The sequence below is a fragment of the Pteropus medius genome, unplaced genomic scaffold (genome assembly GCF_902729225.1).
Source record: "Pteropus medius unplaced genomic scaffold, Ma_sr-lr_union100, whole genome shotgun sequence".
Classification (NCBI taxonomy): Eukaryota; Metazoa; Chordata; class Mammalia; order Chiroptera; family Pteropodidae; genus Pteropus; species Pteropus medius.
Window position 1 is genome coordinate 10,877,850 of NW_024347788.1, and position 18,739 is coordinate 10,896,588.

The 18,739-nt window shown below is 55.9% G+C and overlaps 1 protein-coding gene across 11 annotated transcripts in view; it reads right to left on the reverse strand.

Annotated features, from left to right (window-relative positions):
- Positions 1 to 18,739, reverse strand: part of MCPH1 (microcephalin 1) — a 195,763-nt gene that overhangs the window by 15,213 nt on the left and 161,811 nt on the right. Inside the window, exon 13 of one of the 11 annotated variants that reach the window (XM_039877260.1) lies at positions 14,189 to 14,858. The exons of 7 other annotated variants lie outside the window; for them this stretch is intronic. In XM_039877260.1, coding sequence (XP_039733194.1) covers positions 14,537 to 14,858 — 322 coding nt within the window. In that variant the 3' untranslated portion in view covers positions 14,189 to 14,536. Of the gene's footprint in view, positions 1 to 14,188; positions 14,859 to 17,498; positions 17,577 to 18,739 lie in introns of those variants that run through there. 3 more of the 11 variants (XM_039877287.1, XM_039877273.1, XM_039877280.1) reach the window with 3 other exon arrangements.

The following is an 18,739-nucleotide window of genomic DNA, read 5'->3' on the forward strand; positions in this document are numbered from 1 at the left end:
CATGAAAAGGCCTCTCTGATGGCTTGCAGTGCTAAGGTGTTGTAGGGCCTATGGTTTCTTTTAACTCCAAAAAAGAAACAAACAAACAAAAAAACAAAACAAAAACCCAAACAATAAAATTTCTCAGAGGGCTCCAGTGACTAAAAGTAAAAAAAATTCCTCCTTCGTACCCTGTGACTTTATTATGTCTGCAAAAACAAAGACCCCGTCAATCACAGGACGAAATATGCAGGTACTGAAACACTTGGAATCTCTATTTTGGAAGGTAAGTTACAAACCTGAAGGTTTTAAGACTTTTAACTGCTTCGTCCAAACTGCTCCTAAGTCTGCAGGAATCTACCTCACACAGCAGCTGATCGTCCATTAGAACAAATTTAATTTATAAATTTTAAGTAGTGCTCTCCATAATTTGTCACAGAATAACTTTTAAATTGGTGCTTTAACATAGTTTTAAAAGTGGTTTTATTCCCAATTTTAATGCCATAACATCTCGAGAATAAAATATTCTCCGGGAGTATTTATAATGAAAGTTAATGGGAAGGAGAAAGGTCTTCAGGAGACAGGATTTTGCTTTGTCAAAGGGCCGGGATGACTGTTGTGTGTGTCGTGGCCACCGTCACCCAACGGTGCTGGACGACGCCCACTGTCGACGGGCGCTAGTCTGCGCTCCCCTGGGCCACCTCCTCTGGTCACCGAGCGAGGTGAGCAGGGCTAAGGTTACCGCTGCTTTAGGGGTGGACTCAGTGAGGTTTGGGGAGTCGGTCAGTTGCCTCTGGTCCGAGCAGCAGCCAGTGGCGGAGCCTGGGTGAGCAGGGAACGCCATGCTCTGGACCGTGTGTCCTGCAGGTCTGTGCATGCGAGCAGAGACCGAAAAATGAGACCCTTCCTTGGCCAGAGCTATTGTATTGTAGCCTAATGCAGAAAGAGTATAAACTAATAAATGTTTGAAAAACACATGGTCTCCCCCCGAGACCGGACTGGAGAGGACCCCGCGTGGTTGCGGCCGTGGCTGGCGAGGCGGGGGCTCATCTTAGGGTTGAGGATTTCTCTGCAGCGACAGCTAAGGGCTCACTCCAGGACACACAATGCCCGGATGCTGCCAAGGACACAGACGGTGTAATCAATGACAGATCAGAGACAGGACATGAAGCATGGGAGAGGAAAGACACGGAGGCTTGGGGCCACAGCTCCAGCCCTGAGGCTCCAAGAACTCCAGAGGCTGTGTGCGGATGAAACCCTGGGCGGGCGGGCAGGCGGCCACCTCCTCACGCCCGGCAGCGGGACAGCTGAGGGCGGGACACCCGGCTGTCCCCCGTCCGGGCACAAAACGCAGAGCGGCAGGGAGGGGCCGACGCGGAGGCCCCCAGCCTGGACACGGGAGGAGCGGAGGGCCGACTCGGGGATGTACCCAAAGCTCCGGGGCACCCCCAAAGTGCTCCCCGAGCTCCAAAGGCTGTGGACTGCTGCTATCGGTGGCGGGCACAGTTCCACAAGCTGAGGGACTTTTTTTTGAAAGCACAGTTCTAGTCTCTAGTTGGTGTCATCCTGATACAGGAACTTTTTCTAAAACAAAACGACCTCTGCTTCAGAACATAGGACGTTTTGAAGGTAATACTCTCGGTGTTTAGAAAACAGTAAATAGCCTCTTGGCTTTTGGACTGTAGCTAAAAATCAAAGTTTTTTTCTTTTGAAATTAGTGTCTAGGCAAAAGATAAATTACTCTGCATCGGGTAGTAAAAAAAGTTACTTTTGATAATCATGCTTTTAAAATATATCAAAGCATGACCATCGGTCATTTGGAAGATCGCTATAAAATGTCCGCGGTTACGTCTGAACGTGGCCTGGACAGATGTGGTGTCTGCTTACCCGTTAAAGGAGAACGGTAGGGTGAGACAAGGCAGAAGTTTGGGGTTTAGAGATAAAGGGCAGCACACGGGGGGAATGAAAGGACTCGGAGGAGGCGCAGGGAGTAGAAGGAAGAAGACGGAGGGAGAGCGAGACCGCGCTTCTCAAGACCCGAGGAGCCAGGTGAGGGGCACGGCGGAAGGGGTGGAAACCGAGCAAGTCGCCGTTATGGGATGAACTGTCCCCCCCCCCACAATCTGCATGATGGAGCCCTAACTGCCAGGGCCTCAGAACGTGGCTCTGTTGAAACAGGGCCTTTATAAAGAGCTGGCTGCAGTAAAATGAGGTCATGGGGGGCGGGTGGGACACAGTCCAACGTGACAGGTGTCTTTCTAAGGAGACATGAGGACACAGATACGCACAGAGGGGGGACGGTGGGAGGTCATGGGAAGGTGGCCCCACTGCCAGCCAAGGAGAGAGGCCTCAGGAGGGATCAGCCCCGCGGATGCCGAGCTCCAGCCTCCGGGCCTGGAAGTAACCTGCCCGCTGTCCAGGCCCCCCGCTGGGCGAACTCGTCATGGCCACCTCGGACGATCAAGTCATCACAACCCAGCGGAGGAAGAAGTAAAGGTTACCCCCAAGGTAGAGCCTCAAGGTCATCCTGGCACCTGACTCAACCACAGCACACACCCACCGTCCATAGATCCCGCCTCGCAGTGTCCCTTAGCCCTCTCCTGGTGGCCCCTGCGGTCCCCCAGAGCTGGCGTGACAGACGTGGCCCCTGCCCCCGGAAATCAGGGCTTATCCCGTACCACCTCTTCCCCCCAGGAGCCAGGGATGCGTTGGCACAACTCCATGCTGAGCTGATGCCAGGCACGCACACGACAGCCGCGTCACAAAGCCGTGGCTCCCTGTGCACTAAAGGGCGCCACTTCCAGCACGCGAACCCGAGGCCTCCGGAGAGGGGCGCACGAGGTCGGAGCCTGGGGGCCGCGGGCCTCGGGNGGACTGAACACTGTGTCCTCTGTCACCCTGGCCTCCCACACACCCCCACTCCTCTGGGACGTACCCTTTGATCTCTCCGAACCACAGACCTTCCATCAAACCCGATTTCTCTGACCCGCTGATCTTAGATGTTCAGTTTTATCCTCAGGGAAATAAGTTGGTTATAACACTCAGAAAGTGGGTGGCAAGGACCCTGCCAGCTCCCGGAGGGAGTTGGCACTTAAAAAGAAGCCCCCACTAATCTGTCGTGAGTGAAATGTGTGTGTTTAGAATAACTGGCCCTTCCCCCTGGCCCTTGGGTGAGCCAGAGGACCACGCACGGCTTTATGGGAGCAGCGGCGGGCCGTTCGCCACCCCTGATTCTGGACCGGATCCCCGCGGCGCCGTTCTCCGGTGGCATTTCCCCCGGGACTCACTGCGGAGCCCGTGCTGGGCGCCGCCCCCACGCGCCGTGCGTGGCGAGGGCTGTAGGGCTCCGGGGAACCCCGTCCTCCTCGGCCCCCCTGAACCGCGGCGCTGCGAGCAGAGCCGCCGCAGCCCCCGAGGCCGCCTGCTGCCGGGCGCCCGAGGCTCTTGGGGTGCAGGGGCAGCCCCACTTCCGCAGCCACCCGGCCGGCCGGGCTCCTGGCCCCGCTGATGGCTTTCGGTACTCCAGGTGAGAATGCGCGAAGATTCAGAGGCCGAANTGGGGGCTTCTTTTTAAGTGCCAACTCCCTCCGGGAGCTGGCAGGGTCCTTGCCACCCACTTTTTGAGTGTTATAACCAACTTATTTCCCTGAGGATAAAACTGAACATCTAAGATCAGCGGGTCAGAGAAATCGGGTTTGATGGAAGGTCTGTGGTTCGGAGAGATCAAAGGGTACGTCCCAGAGGAGTGGGGGTGTGTGGGAGGCCAGGGTGACAGAGGACACAGTGTTCAGTCCACGGCTCTGACAAATCGAAGAAGGAACGGAATGTTCTCCGACTAGGTGTTCGTAATACTCTCGTTTTTAAGAAAAGAGGATGTTACTGTAAGAAAAATAATAGTTCCACAGTTAACAGAATCAACTCAACACAAATATGGCTGTGGGATCAATGTGCTTTCCTCGCCCCAGCTTTGAATTTTGCATAAATTAACAGCTTCCACCTGACTGGGGCCGAAGGCGGCAGGATGCCTACAATACAAATGACAACTGTGCTCGTCATTTGTGGTGACCTGGTTCATTTCTCCTGACTTCAGGACACAGGGTCACTCGTCTAGCTCTGCAGAGGGCGACACTGAGGCGGAAGAGGCCTGCTCTGGCCACACGCAAGAGAAAACCCCACGATCGTAAACTCAGCCAGTCACTGGACCACACTGCCTGAGGCTGGGGATTGAGAACCTTAACAGGCGGGTATAATCACACGTTTAAAAAGTTAGTTATAAAAGTAGTCGATAACTGAAAGATACAGACAGGTCTAAGTAAAAAGTGAACTGTCTGATCTTAGAGACAGCTGTCTACTACTCAGGTCTACTTCTGGCTTGTCTCTGTCAGTGGCACAGGCTACTAACCTGTGCAGGGCCACATGTCCTGGCCCATGAGGAAGACCTGCATTCCAGGGTGATTACATTGACCTCGCTTTCCCTGCAGAGGGCGGGGTCCAGCTGCACCCGATCCTGGCCGGTGGGCCTCGGAACCAGGCTGCTGGGCAGGCTGTCCTCTCTAACACAAACCGATGAGCAAGCGAAAACACCCCTCTCACTTGCCGGACTCTGTCACTTTGACACAGGATATGTAAAATCGCTGAGGCCATGGCACACGCCGAAAATGCCAAGTGTAAAGATAGAAAGGTCTGGATACCGGATAAAGTTACTAAGTCGCTGGACTGACTACAACAGGAAGTGTTCTCCTTTGTCCTTTTTTATGTAAGGGGAAAAAAAAATCTTAATTCTTTAAGCTACTTTTTTGTTGAAAATTTTTTTTTCTAGAAGACTAAAGCATTCAAAAGCTACAGTTCTCACGCCCTGCCACTTGCCAGAGGCACCTCTGTAAGCGTTTGCTTTGTGACTGAAAATCAAGGGTCAGAAAAAGACTTCAGGCGAATAGAAATGAAAAAAAAAAAAAAAAGCTGGCAGAGCAACACTTACATCAGACTAAACAGGCTTTAAAACAGAGGCTGTAACACGAGACAAGGGCATTTCAGAATGATAAAGGGATCAATCCAACGAGAGGATATTATTCTTTTATTTAGACACCTATGCACTCAACACAGGAGCATCTAAAATAAAAAGCAAATATTGATGGACATGAAGGGAGAGATCAATAGTAATACAGAGTAGGGGACTTTAACACCTCATTGACATCAATGCATAGATCATCCAGACAAAATGAACACGGAAACAGTGGCCTTAAATGACACATTAGACCAGATGAACTTAATTGATATTTTTAGGACATTTCACCCAAACGCAGCAGAATTCACATTCTTTTCAAGTGCACCTGGGACAATTTCCAGGCTGTATCACATGTTAGACACAAAACAAGTTTTAATAAATTTTGGAAGACTGAAATCATATCAAGCATCTTCTCTAATCACAATGGTATAGAAATCATAAGAAAAAAACTGAAAAACGAACACGTGGAGGTTAAATAACATGCTACAAACCAATGAACGGGTTAACAAGGAGATCAAGGAAGAAATCAAAAGATACCTTGGACAAGTGAAAGCAAAAACACAATGATCCATAATCTATGGGACACAGTCAAAGCAGTTCTGAGAGGGAAATTTATAGCAATACAGGCCTACGAAAAAAAGGAAAATCTCAAACAATCCAACTTTACACTTAAAGGAACTAGAAAAAGAACAGCAAACGAAGCCCAAAGTGAGTAGAAGAAAGTAGAAATCATAAAGATCAGAGCATAAATAAACAAGATCGAGTCAAGGCAAACAATACAAAAGATCAATGGAACCAAGAACTAGTTTTGAATAGATAAACGAAATTGATAAACCTTTAACCAGACTCATCAAGAAAAAAAGGGAGAGGACCCAAACATGTAAAATCAGAAGTGAAAGAGACGATGGCCCTCACTTCCCGTGCTCTCTGCTCCTCCCGGGATAACGCCACCTGTCCCCACATCGGTCACCGAAGGGACTAATGCCGGCCCTCCTCAGTGCCAGATCAACTCCCTACATTTTAGCCACAATAACTTAAGCACGGGCCTTACAGAGAATGGCATGTTGTGATCTGAACTGGCCAAACACACCGCACGATTCCTTCGATTGTGCCCTGGTCTGCTGCGCTTCCCCGTGCTTCGGGGACTTAGACGAACAGCATGTGTGTTAAAACTCGAACCACGCACCAACAATATGTCGATTTTAATTATGTTCATTTAAAAGATAAAATGCAAAAATAAAAAATACCCTTTTAGCCTTATATTTGTCTATATCCCCTCTTCCTTTCAAGGACAATTTAGGTGTTCCTTTTTTCCATCAAGCCTTTTCTGAACGGCACCCTTGAGAATCCTGCCGACCCACAAACTGGTCCACGTACGTGGACCTCAGCACGCACTGCGAGCAACAGCTCACACCAGCTCTTGCCCCAGGGGCGCCCGGAGACGAGGCCCACAAGCACGTGGACCCGTGCGTTTGTGGCTGCACAGGTTTAGAGTGTCTCTACTAGACCAGTATGACGGCTCATTCTGTGTGTCAACCTGACCAGCCTGAGGGATGACCAGACACACCGTTATTTCTGGGTGTGTCTGCAAGGGCGTCTCCAGAACACCCAACCTGTTGAGGGCCTGAAGAGAAGATGGAGGGAGAGCAAACCCGTTCTCGGCGGAGCCGGGAGGCCCGCCCTCTCCTGACCTCGGCCGCGGGAGCGAGCGGCCTTCGGGTGAGGGCTGAATCACACCCGCGGAGCTGGTTCCTTCCGTCCCACCTACCACACACGCCGTGAGGTGCCCTCTTGGGGCCTCTGTAGGGCGGCTGAGCCGGCTGAATGCTCCATCGGGCACGGGCGGCCAGGCTGGGAAGGGGACTGCGCCCTGTGATCCAAGTGGCCTTGCACTTTGCTGCTGACACCAGACGCAGATCGAGAGAGGACAGAATGGAAGAGAGGCAGAGCCGAACAAGTGCCAGCGTGGGAGGCCTCAGTGCAACTGCGTAACTTACGCTAACAGGGAGAAGGCAGAGGACAGTGGGAGGACACAGCGTTTGCTCCGCCAGGAATCTCCGGACTTCATAGGACAGGGCAAGTCACTTCATGGGATGGAAAAGGAGGCTGAGCAGACAACACAGCGGCGGCACTGACCTGCGGCTGGAGGGTGGAAGGTGCGTGGAAGCTCACGCACGCTCCCACAATAGTGCAGGATCACTGGGGGCCGCGTGTGAGGGAGGGGTCGGCAGGGGGTCCGAATAACGACGGCGAACTACGAAAAGCATTGACCGTGTGGCCAGTGAGGAGGCTGCAGGAGCAGGGACCTGGCCAATCGTGATCGGGAGGGTCGACGCTGGGTAACGGGGTGCCAGCTGAACCCTGAGCGGACAGCAGATCGTGAACTCGGACGTTAGGAACAGTATCCGCAGACAACACGGAGGGGCTGAGGTCAGAGCCAGGAAGACCCGAGGGACAATCTGCGCGAAAGAGGGCAGGGTGTGGGGTGTGGCGGGTTCCCGATGGACCCGGAGCCCGTTCAGCAGGGATCCTGCCGTGTTTGAGCTATTGAATGGGGTGGGGGCGTCAGCACCCTGGATGTTAACAGCATGCACGGCGTTTGCGCAAAGGCTCTGCTGTTGAGGTTTCGTGGTTTCCAACAAATCATTCTTCTCTCTTCCCGCAGGTTCAGTGCTAACTGGGAGGCAGATCCAGGTGTCAGGCTGTTCAGTGTCACTACTGTCATCTGCAAAGCGGACCAGAGACTTGGGCCTTAGGCCTGTGGCTACGTGAGCATGCTAATGCTGCCCCGACGGGTCAGAAGGACACACGCTCAGCGTCACCGCTGGCCCCGGAGCCAGGGCCCTCCTGCACGGCAGGGGCAGGTTAAGGGGAGGGAAGGAAGCATCCTCGGGAAGGCAGGCGGGCCTGAAACGGGGGCGCAGAGGGGCTCAGTCAGGATGCCCAGCTCTCTCTTGCAAAGTCTGCCCCTTGGCACGTGGCCGTTCCAATTCCGGAGGCGTGGGAGAGGGCAGGGGGCAGAGACGCAGAGACGCAGAGACACGAGGGGCCTCTCGAGCCCTCTCTAACGGCCACTTGAGAATGCGAGCATCGGACACACGGTGACGCGAAGTGGCTCTTGCTGCGTCACTTGAGACAATCTGACCTGGGTGAGAAACATCTCAGAAAACGGATCTTGGGGCTCATCATTTCAAAGGAGGAGGGAGGCCCAGAGCAACCGCGTGGGGCCACGAAAGGTAAGGAGAAGTTTCACCTCTAACAGAGTCGGTGCCTGCAGCTGACCACGCTGCGTGGGGTGGCTGCATGAACGGTGAATGAACCGGTCGTCATCAGTACTGGAGGGAAAACCAATGACGTCTACGGTCTCGGGACATTAAAAGACAGTAATGAAATAAAAACGCACCTTTTTAGCCATCTGACATTTTCCGAAATGCCGTCGAGATAAAGCATGTCCAGCTCCCATCTCTCCATCCCCGTCCCGCAGCCCGGAGGGGCCGCTCCCGGCAGACGCGGTCACCCCGCGCCGCCCTCTCTCCCTGTGTGTGAGATGCCGTCAGTGCACGGCCTGGTCAAATGCAACTGCCAGCCGACGGGGCCCGCGGCACGACGGGGAGGAGGCGGGGCGGTGGCCCTTGCCGGCTTTCACTCTGGACTCTGGATGGGGCCCCTTCGTGCAGCACGTGGGTGCTCGTCCCGTCACCCCTCTGCGGCCTGTACCACCTCGCCCCTCACAGCAGCTCCTGTTCCTGTGGACGGACTGTCCCTTCTGCAGACTGACCCCCAATGTGCGTGATGGGGCGGGGGCCCCTCCCCCGGGCAGCGCGTTTGCCCATGACACTCACACCCGCCCCCAGAATGCCGCTGTCCCGGCCCGAACACCCTTCCCCGCGCTCCGCCCCCTCTGCCGGGGTCGCCCCGCGTCTCTGCTCCTCGGAAGAATGGTCTGCGCCCCCACCCCACTCTTCTCCCTGAAATCCCGGGACGCTGCTCCCTCACCCCACCGAGGACCGCCCGCTGCTGACGCCATGGCGGCTCTCGGTCCTGGTCCCACAGGAGCGGTGGGGACGTGGACACCGACGACCCCGCCTCGGCCACTCCCCTCGCCCGCTCCGAGGCCCCCACACCCCAACGTTCCTCCTTTTCCAGCTGCTTCTTCCCGGTTGGGTCTCTCCTTCCCGGCTCTTACAGCCAGCGTGCCACGGGACTCCGTCCCCGGTCCCCTTCGCTGTCCATACTCACTCCTCGGTGACCTCATCCAACGTCGGGGCCTCAGACGGCGCCGTGTGCCGCCGGCTCCCACACTTTACCTCCAGCTCAGACCCCTGCGCAGAACCCCCGGTCCGGTGCGTTCCCGACAGTCCGCCGGGATGTCCGCCACCCCTCGGACCCAGTCCCGCCCTCTCCTCCTGCCTCGCCCCCGGCCTCCTGCCCTCAGCTCCGGCCACTCGCTCCTTCCAGGTGCCCAGGCCCCAGAGAGCGAGGCCAGCCCGACCCCTCGCGTCCCCCCACACCTTCCGTCTCGCCGTCCAGCTCGCCTGCACACGGGGCACACTGTCAGCGCTGGGTCCCCCGGCCACGCCGAGCTGCCGTGGCCTTTCACGTGGATCAGCGCTGATCTGGAGAGGCTGCCGAGACCAGCTGACCCCTGAGCGCCGGCCCTGACCCCGGGAGGGCGGAGACGCGGAGCCAGGTCCAGGCCGCGTCACAAAAGGGCTCCCTGGCCGGCAGCTGAGGACGAGGCTGGCAAGGTCAATGAACAGACCCCGAGTGAGACCTGCGCGTCTTGGTTGAATGTGGCTATGGCTGGGGTGCCCCAGACTTTTCCACAGACGTTGTGGCAGCGACCCCGATGGCCGAGCCCAAAGCTGTCACGTGTAGTTATTCTACTCTGCAATGTGGCTGCTTGTTTCACGGCCAGCAAGTTGAGTTACTTATCAGTAAGTAAACCATCACGGGAAAAGTCCAGGCACCACGGCTCGGCTCAGGAGGCCCAGCTGGGGGACGGGGCGGGGGGCGGGGGGTAGTGCCTCAAAGCAGCACAGCTCAAAGCTGCTCACATTTAGAATGAAATAATGAAATCCTCTGGCACTAGGAGGAATGATTCGAGTGCGACCTTTTCGTTTTGCTGATCGGCACACTGAGGCCTGGAGAGAGATGCCCAGGGCCCTGCGGTGAGCGAGGCAGTGGGAGGGACCCGGACCTCCGCAGGGTTTGGCCTGGCACCCCACATCTGCTGGGGTGCCGCGGCTGGGGTGCCGGGGAGGGAGAGAGGAGGAGAGCAGCCAGGCTGAGTTCTCGGCAGCTTCCCACGCTGCAGCTCATGCCCCCTCGTCCTCTGACACGCCTTGTCCCCCGGGCCCGGGATTGCACCCCGGTTTCCTCCCGCGGCACCTCCCCTCAGTCTGGGCTCGCCTTCTGCCCCATTAGATCCTGGGATCCCTCACAGCCCAGCCCTCCCCTCGTCACACACCCGCTCACTCCCTGAGAGCTCCCACCAGCAGGTGACCAGCGACCACTGGGGTTCATGTGTGTCTTCAGCCCGGAGCTTGGGGCCACGTGACCGGCCACCCGCCTGTCTTTCGGACGGCCTGCAGGCGTCCCACACTCAGCACGTCTAAAACTGCGCTCACGCTCTTCACTCCCAAACCCGGTCCCGTTAAACGCTGCTCGCGGCCATGGGGTGCGCAGGCCCTGCGACACGCTGCCTACGAGTGAGTTCACGCGGTCCTTGGAATACCTTATGAAGGAGGCGCCTCCACTGTGCCCAGCTCACGGTGAAAACAAGGCCGAGCGTTCCCTGGCACGAGGTCACGTGACTGGACGTGAAGGAGCCTTGGGTTCCAAGCCAGGCAACTCCATTCTTAGTAATCACAGTATTGTGCTCAGAATCTCAGAGAATGGAACAGCCCACCGATGATGGACCCGGCAGCCCAGAAATGGCCTCGACCTCTTTCCCCACCTTCTCTATCCGATTCACCCGCGCCTTGTGGATTTTATCTCTTGAACGTCCTTTGAAGTCCATCCATTCACCTTCGCCCGCCACCCGAGCCAAGCTTCGGTGGTGTCTCCCCCGTGGCCGACGCTTGGCTCAGGCTCTGGCTCCAGGTCCCGGCGGGCTCCCTGCTGTCCTCGTCCCTCACACATCTTCCTTTCCTGAATCCGGGCATCGGACGCACAGTTACATGCACACGGAGCACGAGTTCTCGGCTTATGGCCTGAGGTTGTGCGCAGGCACACACCTGTGTAAGCTCCGTTTCCGGCACTGCAGAGGGACCCTGCCCGCCACAGAGAACTGTCCCCCTCCCAGAGGACGTACCCTGCCCATCGCTGACCTGTAACCGCGGGGACACATGGTTCACGCTCTTTCCTATCTGGCTTCTTTGCTCAACACAGTGTCCGCACATACGTCTTCTTAAACCCCTCCAACAGCTTCCGTTGCTCAGAGCGAGACTCATCTCCTTCGGTGGCCTATGGCCTTCCGTGACCGGCCCGCTCTCGTCTGCAGCCCCCGCCCTGCCAACGAGTCCGTCCCTTCTCGGTCAGGCTGAGTCCCGCTCACTCGTCACCTCCTCAGTGACACATCACTAGCCCCCGGTGAATCACACCTGTATCGCCTTTTACTTGATCAACGCTTGGCATGTACCACGTGCCAGCCGCTGCTCTACATGTTTTATAAACATTAACTGTTTTAACCTCATACAAATTTGGTGGGGTTGGTACATTTTTCATATGAGAAACTGAAGACACACGGAGAGGCAGGAAGTTGCCGAAGGTCACAAAGGCCACAGGACTGGAGTGAGGGCTGGGAGCAGTCGGCTGGTGCCGGGCCAGCCCTCCCCCGGGGTCACGCCATGTCCCGGTGTGGCCCCAGTGACAGCAGGTGCAGGCCCTGGCCCAGAGGAGGCTCCCTGAGTCGCTGGGTGAATACAGGGTGCCACGGCGCCAGCTGCTGTTTCTGGATGATCTATGCCAGGTACCTCGCAGCTAAGCTGCGGCTCACAGCTGTGTGCGCACGTGTGCCTACAGCAGACACGGTTCTGACTGTGCGGTCCACCTTTACGGATTGCTCCGTTCACCTGTGCAGTTAGATGCCATGCTGCTCCCGGGTCAGCTCCACGGCTGGGGATCCCCACGGCGGGGCCGACGGTGGTGACAGGCGGGTTTCGACTGAGGGAGGGGTCGGCGCCCCTCGGCCCCGTCGTTCAGGGGTAAACTGCGGATGTCTGCATAATGTCGGCGGGACAATTCTCATTTATTTTTTATGAGTTGGTCATTTGGAAGCTAATCTATAAAACCGGCTGCGAGGTGACAGCTTCATTATAGTCTGAGGTGACACGTCCCCCGCCTCTGGTGGATAAGTGTGAGACGTCTAAGTGCTTCTACGACACAAACCCTCCTCCTTCTCGACCTGGCGCCCAGTCCTTGCTTGTCATTCCACCTCGATCTCCTGTCTCCACACTGCAGGGACATCTTTGCTTCTCCCCCTACCCTGCCACTCACAGCCCCATCAGCCACATTCCGTGACAAGCCATGTGTCCCGTCCCCTCTGTGGTTCCTGTCCCTGGAGGCTGAGGGGCCCAGTGGAGCCAGCGCAGCCTGTTACCTGCTATCCGAGTGGCCTGACACGAGTCCCCACGTCTCTGAAGTCTCGGCTTCCCCAGGCGCAAACAGTCACGACGCCCACCTGGCAGAGATGCCGGGAGGGAGTGACGTCCACGCACCTGCACACGCGACACTCGCTAAACCGCTCCAGGCGCGGTCCACGGAACGGCCCGGTGTAATCGCTACAAAAACCCCACGAGGCAGGGGCCCCCACGACCCAGTGGACAAACTGGGGCCCCGAGGTCCCCGGCCTGTGGGGCTCGGGCGTTTGTGCCGCGTGTCTCGCTACGTGGAGAGCGAAGCGCCTCACTGCACCGCCCACGGCCTCTGCGCACACGCGGCAGACCCCGAAGTGGCGGCGACCTCTGAACTTCGAATCACGGTTTTGCGCCCTCAGGGCCTGTGACTACGGAGGGCACTCGGGCCTTCCACTCTGGAGCGGTCCTTCTCCTGCAGACACCCTGACTTCACTCGGCCTTCTCCACCCAACCTGGGGCTCGAGGCCCTCGCTGGGGTGGGGTCTGAGTTCGTGAGGACGCACATGGACTCCCGGCTCCTCCATCCTGTAGCCACACGACCTTGAACTGCGTGACCCTCCTGAGGACAAAATGCAGACAACTCCCCAGAGCTGCTGGGGACGATGCTCCTGCCATCGACAGCCCAATGCTGCTGAATTCACGGGCGCTCACTGTGAATGACAGACCCCATATGACGACAGGGCCGAGCCGGGAACCGGACAAGGTGCTGGGTGGTGGGGGGCGCACAGCGCCTGCTCTCAGGAGCAGCTGCAGAATCCCTGGGGAGGAGAAGACCTGCGTTTCCCTGAGAACTTCTCAGAAGAGAGCCAGCAGGACGAGCCGGTGGAGGAGGACGTGGCCTAGCGGTCGACAGCTGCTGGCCCCCGTCAGCGTGGCTTCCCAGGTCTGCGCTGTCGCCACCCAGCTCCTACAGACGGGACGACAGACCCTCACATTAGGGGAGAAAGTGCGCAAGGTCTACAGTCTGATGGGGGGACGGAGCATGTGGAGCCGAGAGCCTCTAAGGACCAGAGAAACCAGTGCGGACGGTTTCAAGGATCCCCACGCGGTTTCTGGCCCAGAGTGGGTGGGAGCCTCAGGCGGACGGCCGCGGGCCCGGGACTGCAGCCTCTGTCCCCAGCACTGTGTTCGAAATGTTCTTAGCTTACTTTTCCCCAGCCACATTGAGGGAGAGTTGCCCCAGTATCAGCGCTGGCTTTTACACTGTGATGTTTCAAGATATTTTGAAAATAAAAGTGGAGAGATGTTTCAAAGAACTTACCCCAAGGCGAAAACACGGTAAGCGGGACGGGGGTGGAGGGGAGGCGGCTAAGGGGGCCCTCTGGCTGGTCACCTCCTCCGCCGGGGTACCTGGCACCGGGCAGGGGACGTTTCCTCCACGACGAAACGCGCGGTAAAAGTAAAACCTGTGACGTCGTGGACAAGAATGAACGGCGAGGCCTGTTTCTCCTGCGACGTGTCCTCAAGTCCTCGTTTGATGCACAAGGAGAACCGCCCCGGCCTCGCTGTGCCAAAGCTGGACGCACACGAGCCCCGTCTGTGCCCCGTGGGGAACGGCAATCTGAGCAAAGGCAGAAGGCCTGTTCCCTCACTTTGGCCGAACGCTGTCAAGACGACCAACATTAGAACTCAGCGTGTGCCAAACGTGGACTTTTTAAAAGCGTCTTCTGAGTTTATAAGTGATGGGAACATAATCGTCTTGGGAATCCACAAATAACTTTTTAAAAAGTCATAAATCTGGATTTCATGCCTCATGGTTTTCAACAACTGCGAGAAACAGGTCAAGGCTCCGACGCGGCCAGCTCTGTCTCGTGAGCAGCCGGGCTGGCGGCCGGGGCCTTCTCCGGGCACGCAGGGGACAATGGGCCACGCGTGGTTCTCGACTGCTTCTCACTGATTCAACGCTTGTTTCTCAAAAATCATGGTCAAACGCATGTGGAAATAACTTCTGAGTCTTACAGGACTTTTTATTAGATCCTTTAATAACTGGTAGGTGGCAAGAAATCTTAAACCTCTGAAAATACTGAAGTCCACAGCGTAACTTAAAGTTGGGGCTCGAAGCCAAGTATTGGAAGGGGTGCACACCAGCACCCCGGGCCTGGCAGTGCTGAGCAGGTCTGCAGCCCCCAGAGCCGGAGCCCGAATTCTGGCTGCACCTTAGACGCGTCAGTGAAGCGTCGCAGAGAGCGGCCAGGGCCCGCCCGTGCCAGCTGAGTCGGGGATCATGAAGCGACCTAGAAATAAACAGTGGACTGTGAAGTAACCTAAAAGCAAAATCCACACTAGGTCATTTTATAAATCTTGATCCAAAATATGGCTTTGAATAAAAGCTTTCTTAAAAAACCTGACGTACGTGAGGAGCAGCCACTGCCCTGGGCAGGGGGCCTTTGCAAGGTCAGACAGCCAGTGGTCCTCAGCCCAGGGAGGGCAGCAGGAAACGTCCCCTCCCCCTCCTCCTCCCCCTCCCCCGCCACACTGAGCAGTAGCCGTGGGATGGAGATATGTCAAGGAGGAAATGTGGAGACCACAGCGATGCCCACAGGACCGGGGTGGCAGCCGTGGGAAGCTGCCACGTGGCAAAGCCGAGCCCTGTCCGGGACGCCCTTGGCAGTGGAGCGGCCAGCACGCCCGCAACGAGCTGGCGGAGGCCGGGAGGCCGGGCTGGGCTTTGCATGAGGAAGGTCAGCCAGGTGGGCTGCCAGCTTTGATTGGCCCCCGGGGGGGAGCAAGGGCCAGGACGGCAGAGCATACTCACCCCCACCCCCGAGATGAGCTGGAGGCCAAGCAGGATGGGAGGGCAGGCCTGCACCCCAGGGTGGGGCAGCAGCTCCAGCCAGCCCAGCGGACCAGCCCAGCCGGTACCTGCCAGTGGCAGAGAGCCTGGGGGGCGGGGGAGGGGGGAGGAGAGAGAGGACAGGCCGCAGTCTGACACCGTCCAGCAGGACCACGAGTATGAGCTGGGAACCGCAGCTCCGAAGAAGAAAGTTCACCTTGAGCTGTTTGCTTGAACTGAAATCGCGTTAACCGGACTGATTTACTTTCGTAAACTTTTCCCCTCATCTTCCGAGCTTTTCACGACAGGGAGTAAACTTTATTCCCCGTTGGTGGTTGGATCAAAGCAAGGCAAATGGTGTCCCCTCTGCAAGTCTCTGTCGTGATGTCCTCTGAGCTCCAGGCCTTAGAACCGTAGACAGGTGTGTCCAGGATACAGTGCTCACTACTTCCGAGTCTCTGATTCTAACTCGGGCTGTGGCTCATTGGAACCACCTGGGGGGTAATTTCTAACTTCTGCTACCCAGGCCACGCCCCTTAATTAGATGAGAGTGTCCCGGACTGGGCCAGGGCTGGGGTTTTTAAAATCCCCCAGGTGGCTGCAGTCTGCAGTCCGGTTTGAGAACCTCTGTTATTATAATCCTGTCTGAGCCCGGCCACCCACTGGCTTCACCTGGGAGCTATTGAAACTACGAAGGCCCAGACCTCGTGTCCCCACTGGACTCGGCTGGCATGGGCGGGCCCCGGCCGCTCCCTGTGACGCTTCACTGACGCGTCTAAGGTGCAGCCAGAATCAGGGCTCCGGCTCTGGGGGCTGCAGACCTGCTCAGCACTGCCAGGTCCGGGGCGCTGGTGTGCACCCCTTCCAAAACTTGGCTTCGAACCCTAACTTTAGCTACACTGTGGACTTTAGTATTTTTATAGGTTTACAGATTTTTTGCCACCTACTAGTTGTTAAAGGATCGAAGTAGTAGAATTTGAAAATCAGTGAATTTTCAAGTTTGAGTTGGGATGGATCACATTTCATTTCCCGAAAAGTTTTTTTCCGGCTTTTCTTTGAAGGTTGCATGCCGTTTTAGATGTTTTATTCTATTTACAAGTGTATGAAACAGCTTTATCATTTTGAGGTTTCAAGAATGTGTTTTCCTTATTAGTGACAACCAGGAACACTCTTCAGAGTACGAGGGGAAGAGAACTCTCTGGAATCGAGTCATACTTCTGGACTTAGCCATGTGCGGGCGGCCTGCAGAGGCCACCGAACTTACCGAGTTATTAAGAACGTGTTTACAAATTTTTCTATTAAAGTAAAACTTATCGATCTGGATTTTTAAAAAGCAATGAACACTTTCTTATTTTACAGAAACCACGTCTTTAATTCCCAGCGCTTAAAAATAAAACTTGATTTCTGTACATCCTTCACATGCAGGCACGACCCCTGAACCCCAACCCTTCAGCGTCCAGCACGCACAGGCTGGCTGCTCAAAGCACAGGCTGGCTGTTTCAGAAGACAGCAGTGGTTTGCAGGGTCACGTCTTGGTGTGAACACATATCACTGTCCACATCCGTGATTTATCTGCTGCTGAGTCTTCGGTCAGAAATGCAACCCCTGGACGTCATGTTTTCCTGACAATCCGTCTGGCGGTGTGGTTTCTGGGGACTCCCTGCTCTTAAGTTTCAAAACACTCCTGGGTGAAACAAAGTATTTTTCAATGAAGATGGAGCCCCAAGGGAGTGGGGGCACAGAGTGGGAGGAGAAAAAGGGCCCTTGACACACTCCTAGGAAGGAAAGAGCCCCTTCGGATGCTCACATTTGGAAAAAGGGACAAAAAACGATGCCCCAAGCGTGAGTGACTGTTCCAGATTGCCGGTGCCGGGAAGAGGAGGGGCCGGGGCAGCAGGAGGCCTGGGTTCCTTCCGGGTCCCCCTCTCGGCCGTCTGTGGGGTCACGATGACCACGACGGCCGAGGCTTCACTCGGCCTCTGCACACCATGGTTTCAGTTTGCCTTTCCCAGCTCGCCAGCGATCACCGGCACCTCCCCTGCTCCTTTGCTGTTCACGTAGCTCCTTTTGTGAAGCTCTGTTCTTCCGTCTGCCTAGACGGGGTTGTGAGAATTCTTTAATCTGAGTACAAGCTTCTTTTCAAATGCGTGGAGTGTGAGTATCTTCTCCCTGTCTGGGGCTGGCCATTTCATGTTCTTTCAAAGAAAGTAACTTACCATTTTCATACAAACCTATCAATTTTCCTTTTAGGATCAGTGTTTGTGCCTAGGTTTGTGTCCTAAGAAACGTCTGCCCACCCCAAAGCCTTAAAGGTTTTCTCCTGTTTTCTTCTAGAAGTGCTGTCAACCAGCATCTTTTGACAAAAGGCAAGGTGTACAAAGCTCACGAGAGAACAGACACGGGGTGGGGAAAAGGAGGGCAACACGCAAAAGAAAAAGGAGAAAACTGCAGATAAAATCGAGCTGGTCCTTCTGGTAACTAAACTCATTAATAGAAGCATGAAAATAAGCAGGTCCCAAGACCGCGGGACATGGACGTGCACTGCAGGAGAACCGGGCAGTGGGCGTTTGCCACTTTCTAATTTTCACTGTCCCCCACCCCCGTCCCCCTTCTAATTTAGAGTGGATTCACTCCCGGGGAGACTGGAAGAGCACGGGCTGCAGATTCACGCTTGGGGACACAGCCTAAGTGACAGCAGTGATACCAAGGGCCGGTGCCTTGGGTTTGCAACACACTCGCCACAGATACTCACACTCGCCCCCCCCACAGTATTATATATATTATACATATTTACTTATACGGTTTTTCCTACTTTAAGACCATACTTGCCAGGCCCTATTTAGTTTACTGCATCTCTTAAAATAATCAAAATGGAATAAAATCCAGAAACACAAAACAGGTTTCTTTCAGAGAGTGGCCAGAGGTCAGACTCAGGAGCAGAGTTTAAAAGAGCAAAATGCACAGTTGGGCCAAGGGGTGACTAAGAGGGAAGGAGATAAGATCTGTCTACAAATACCTGGATGCTGTAAACAACCAGGAAAGCCGCCTGAGCCAGCACACAACAAAGGCCGAGCAGGAACGTGCTGGTGCTGAGGAAGCGGACGAGGCCGGGGGCCTTCCTGCTGGAGGCGATCCGAAGGCCGGCCCAGCGTGCACCCGCTCCGCCCCTCTCCCGGGATGCGCCCCAGTGTTTGAGATCTGCACGGCTGTGACGGAGCTCCGCATGTTTGGCTGCCCGGCCGCCTCCTGTCCAGACGCCCAGGTTTAACTTCCGGCTACACCCACTGTGTTGCGTGGACGCCTCGCAAAACCCGGAGGCCGGGTGCCCCCTCTGGCGCGGAA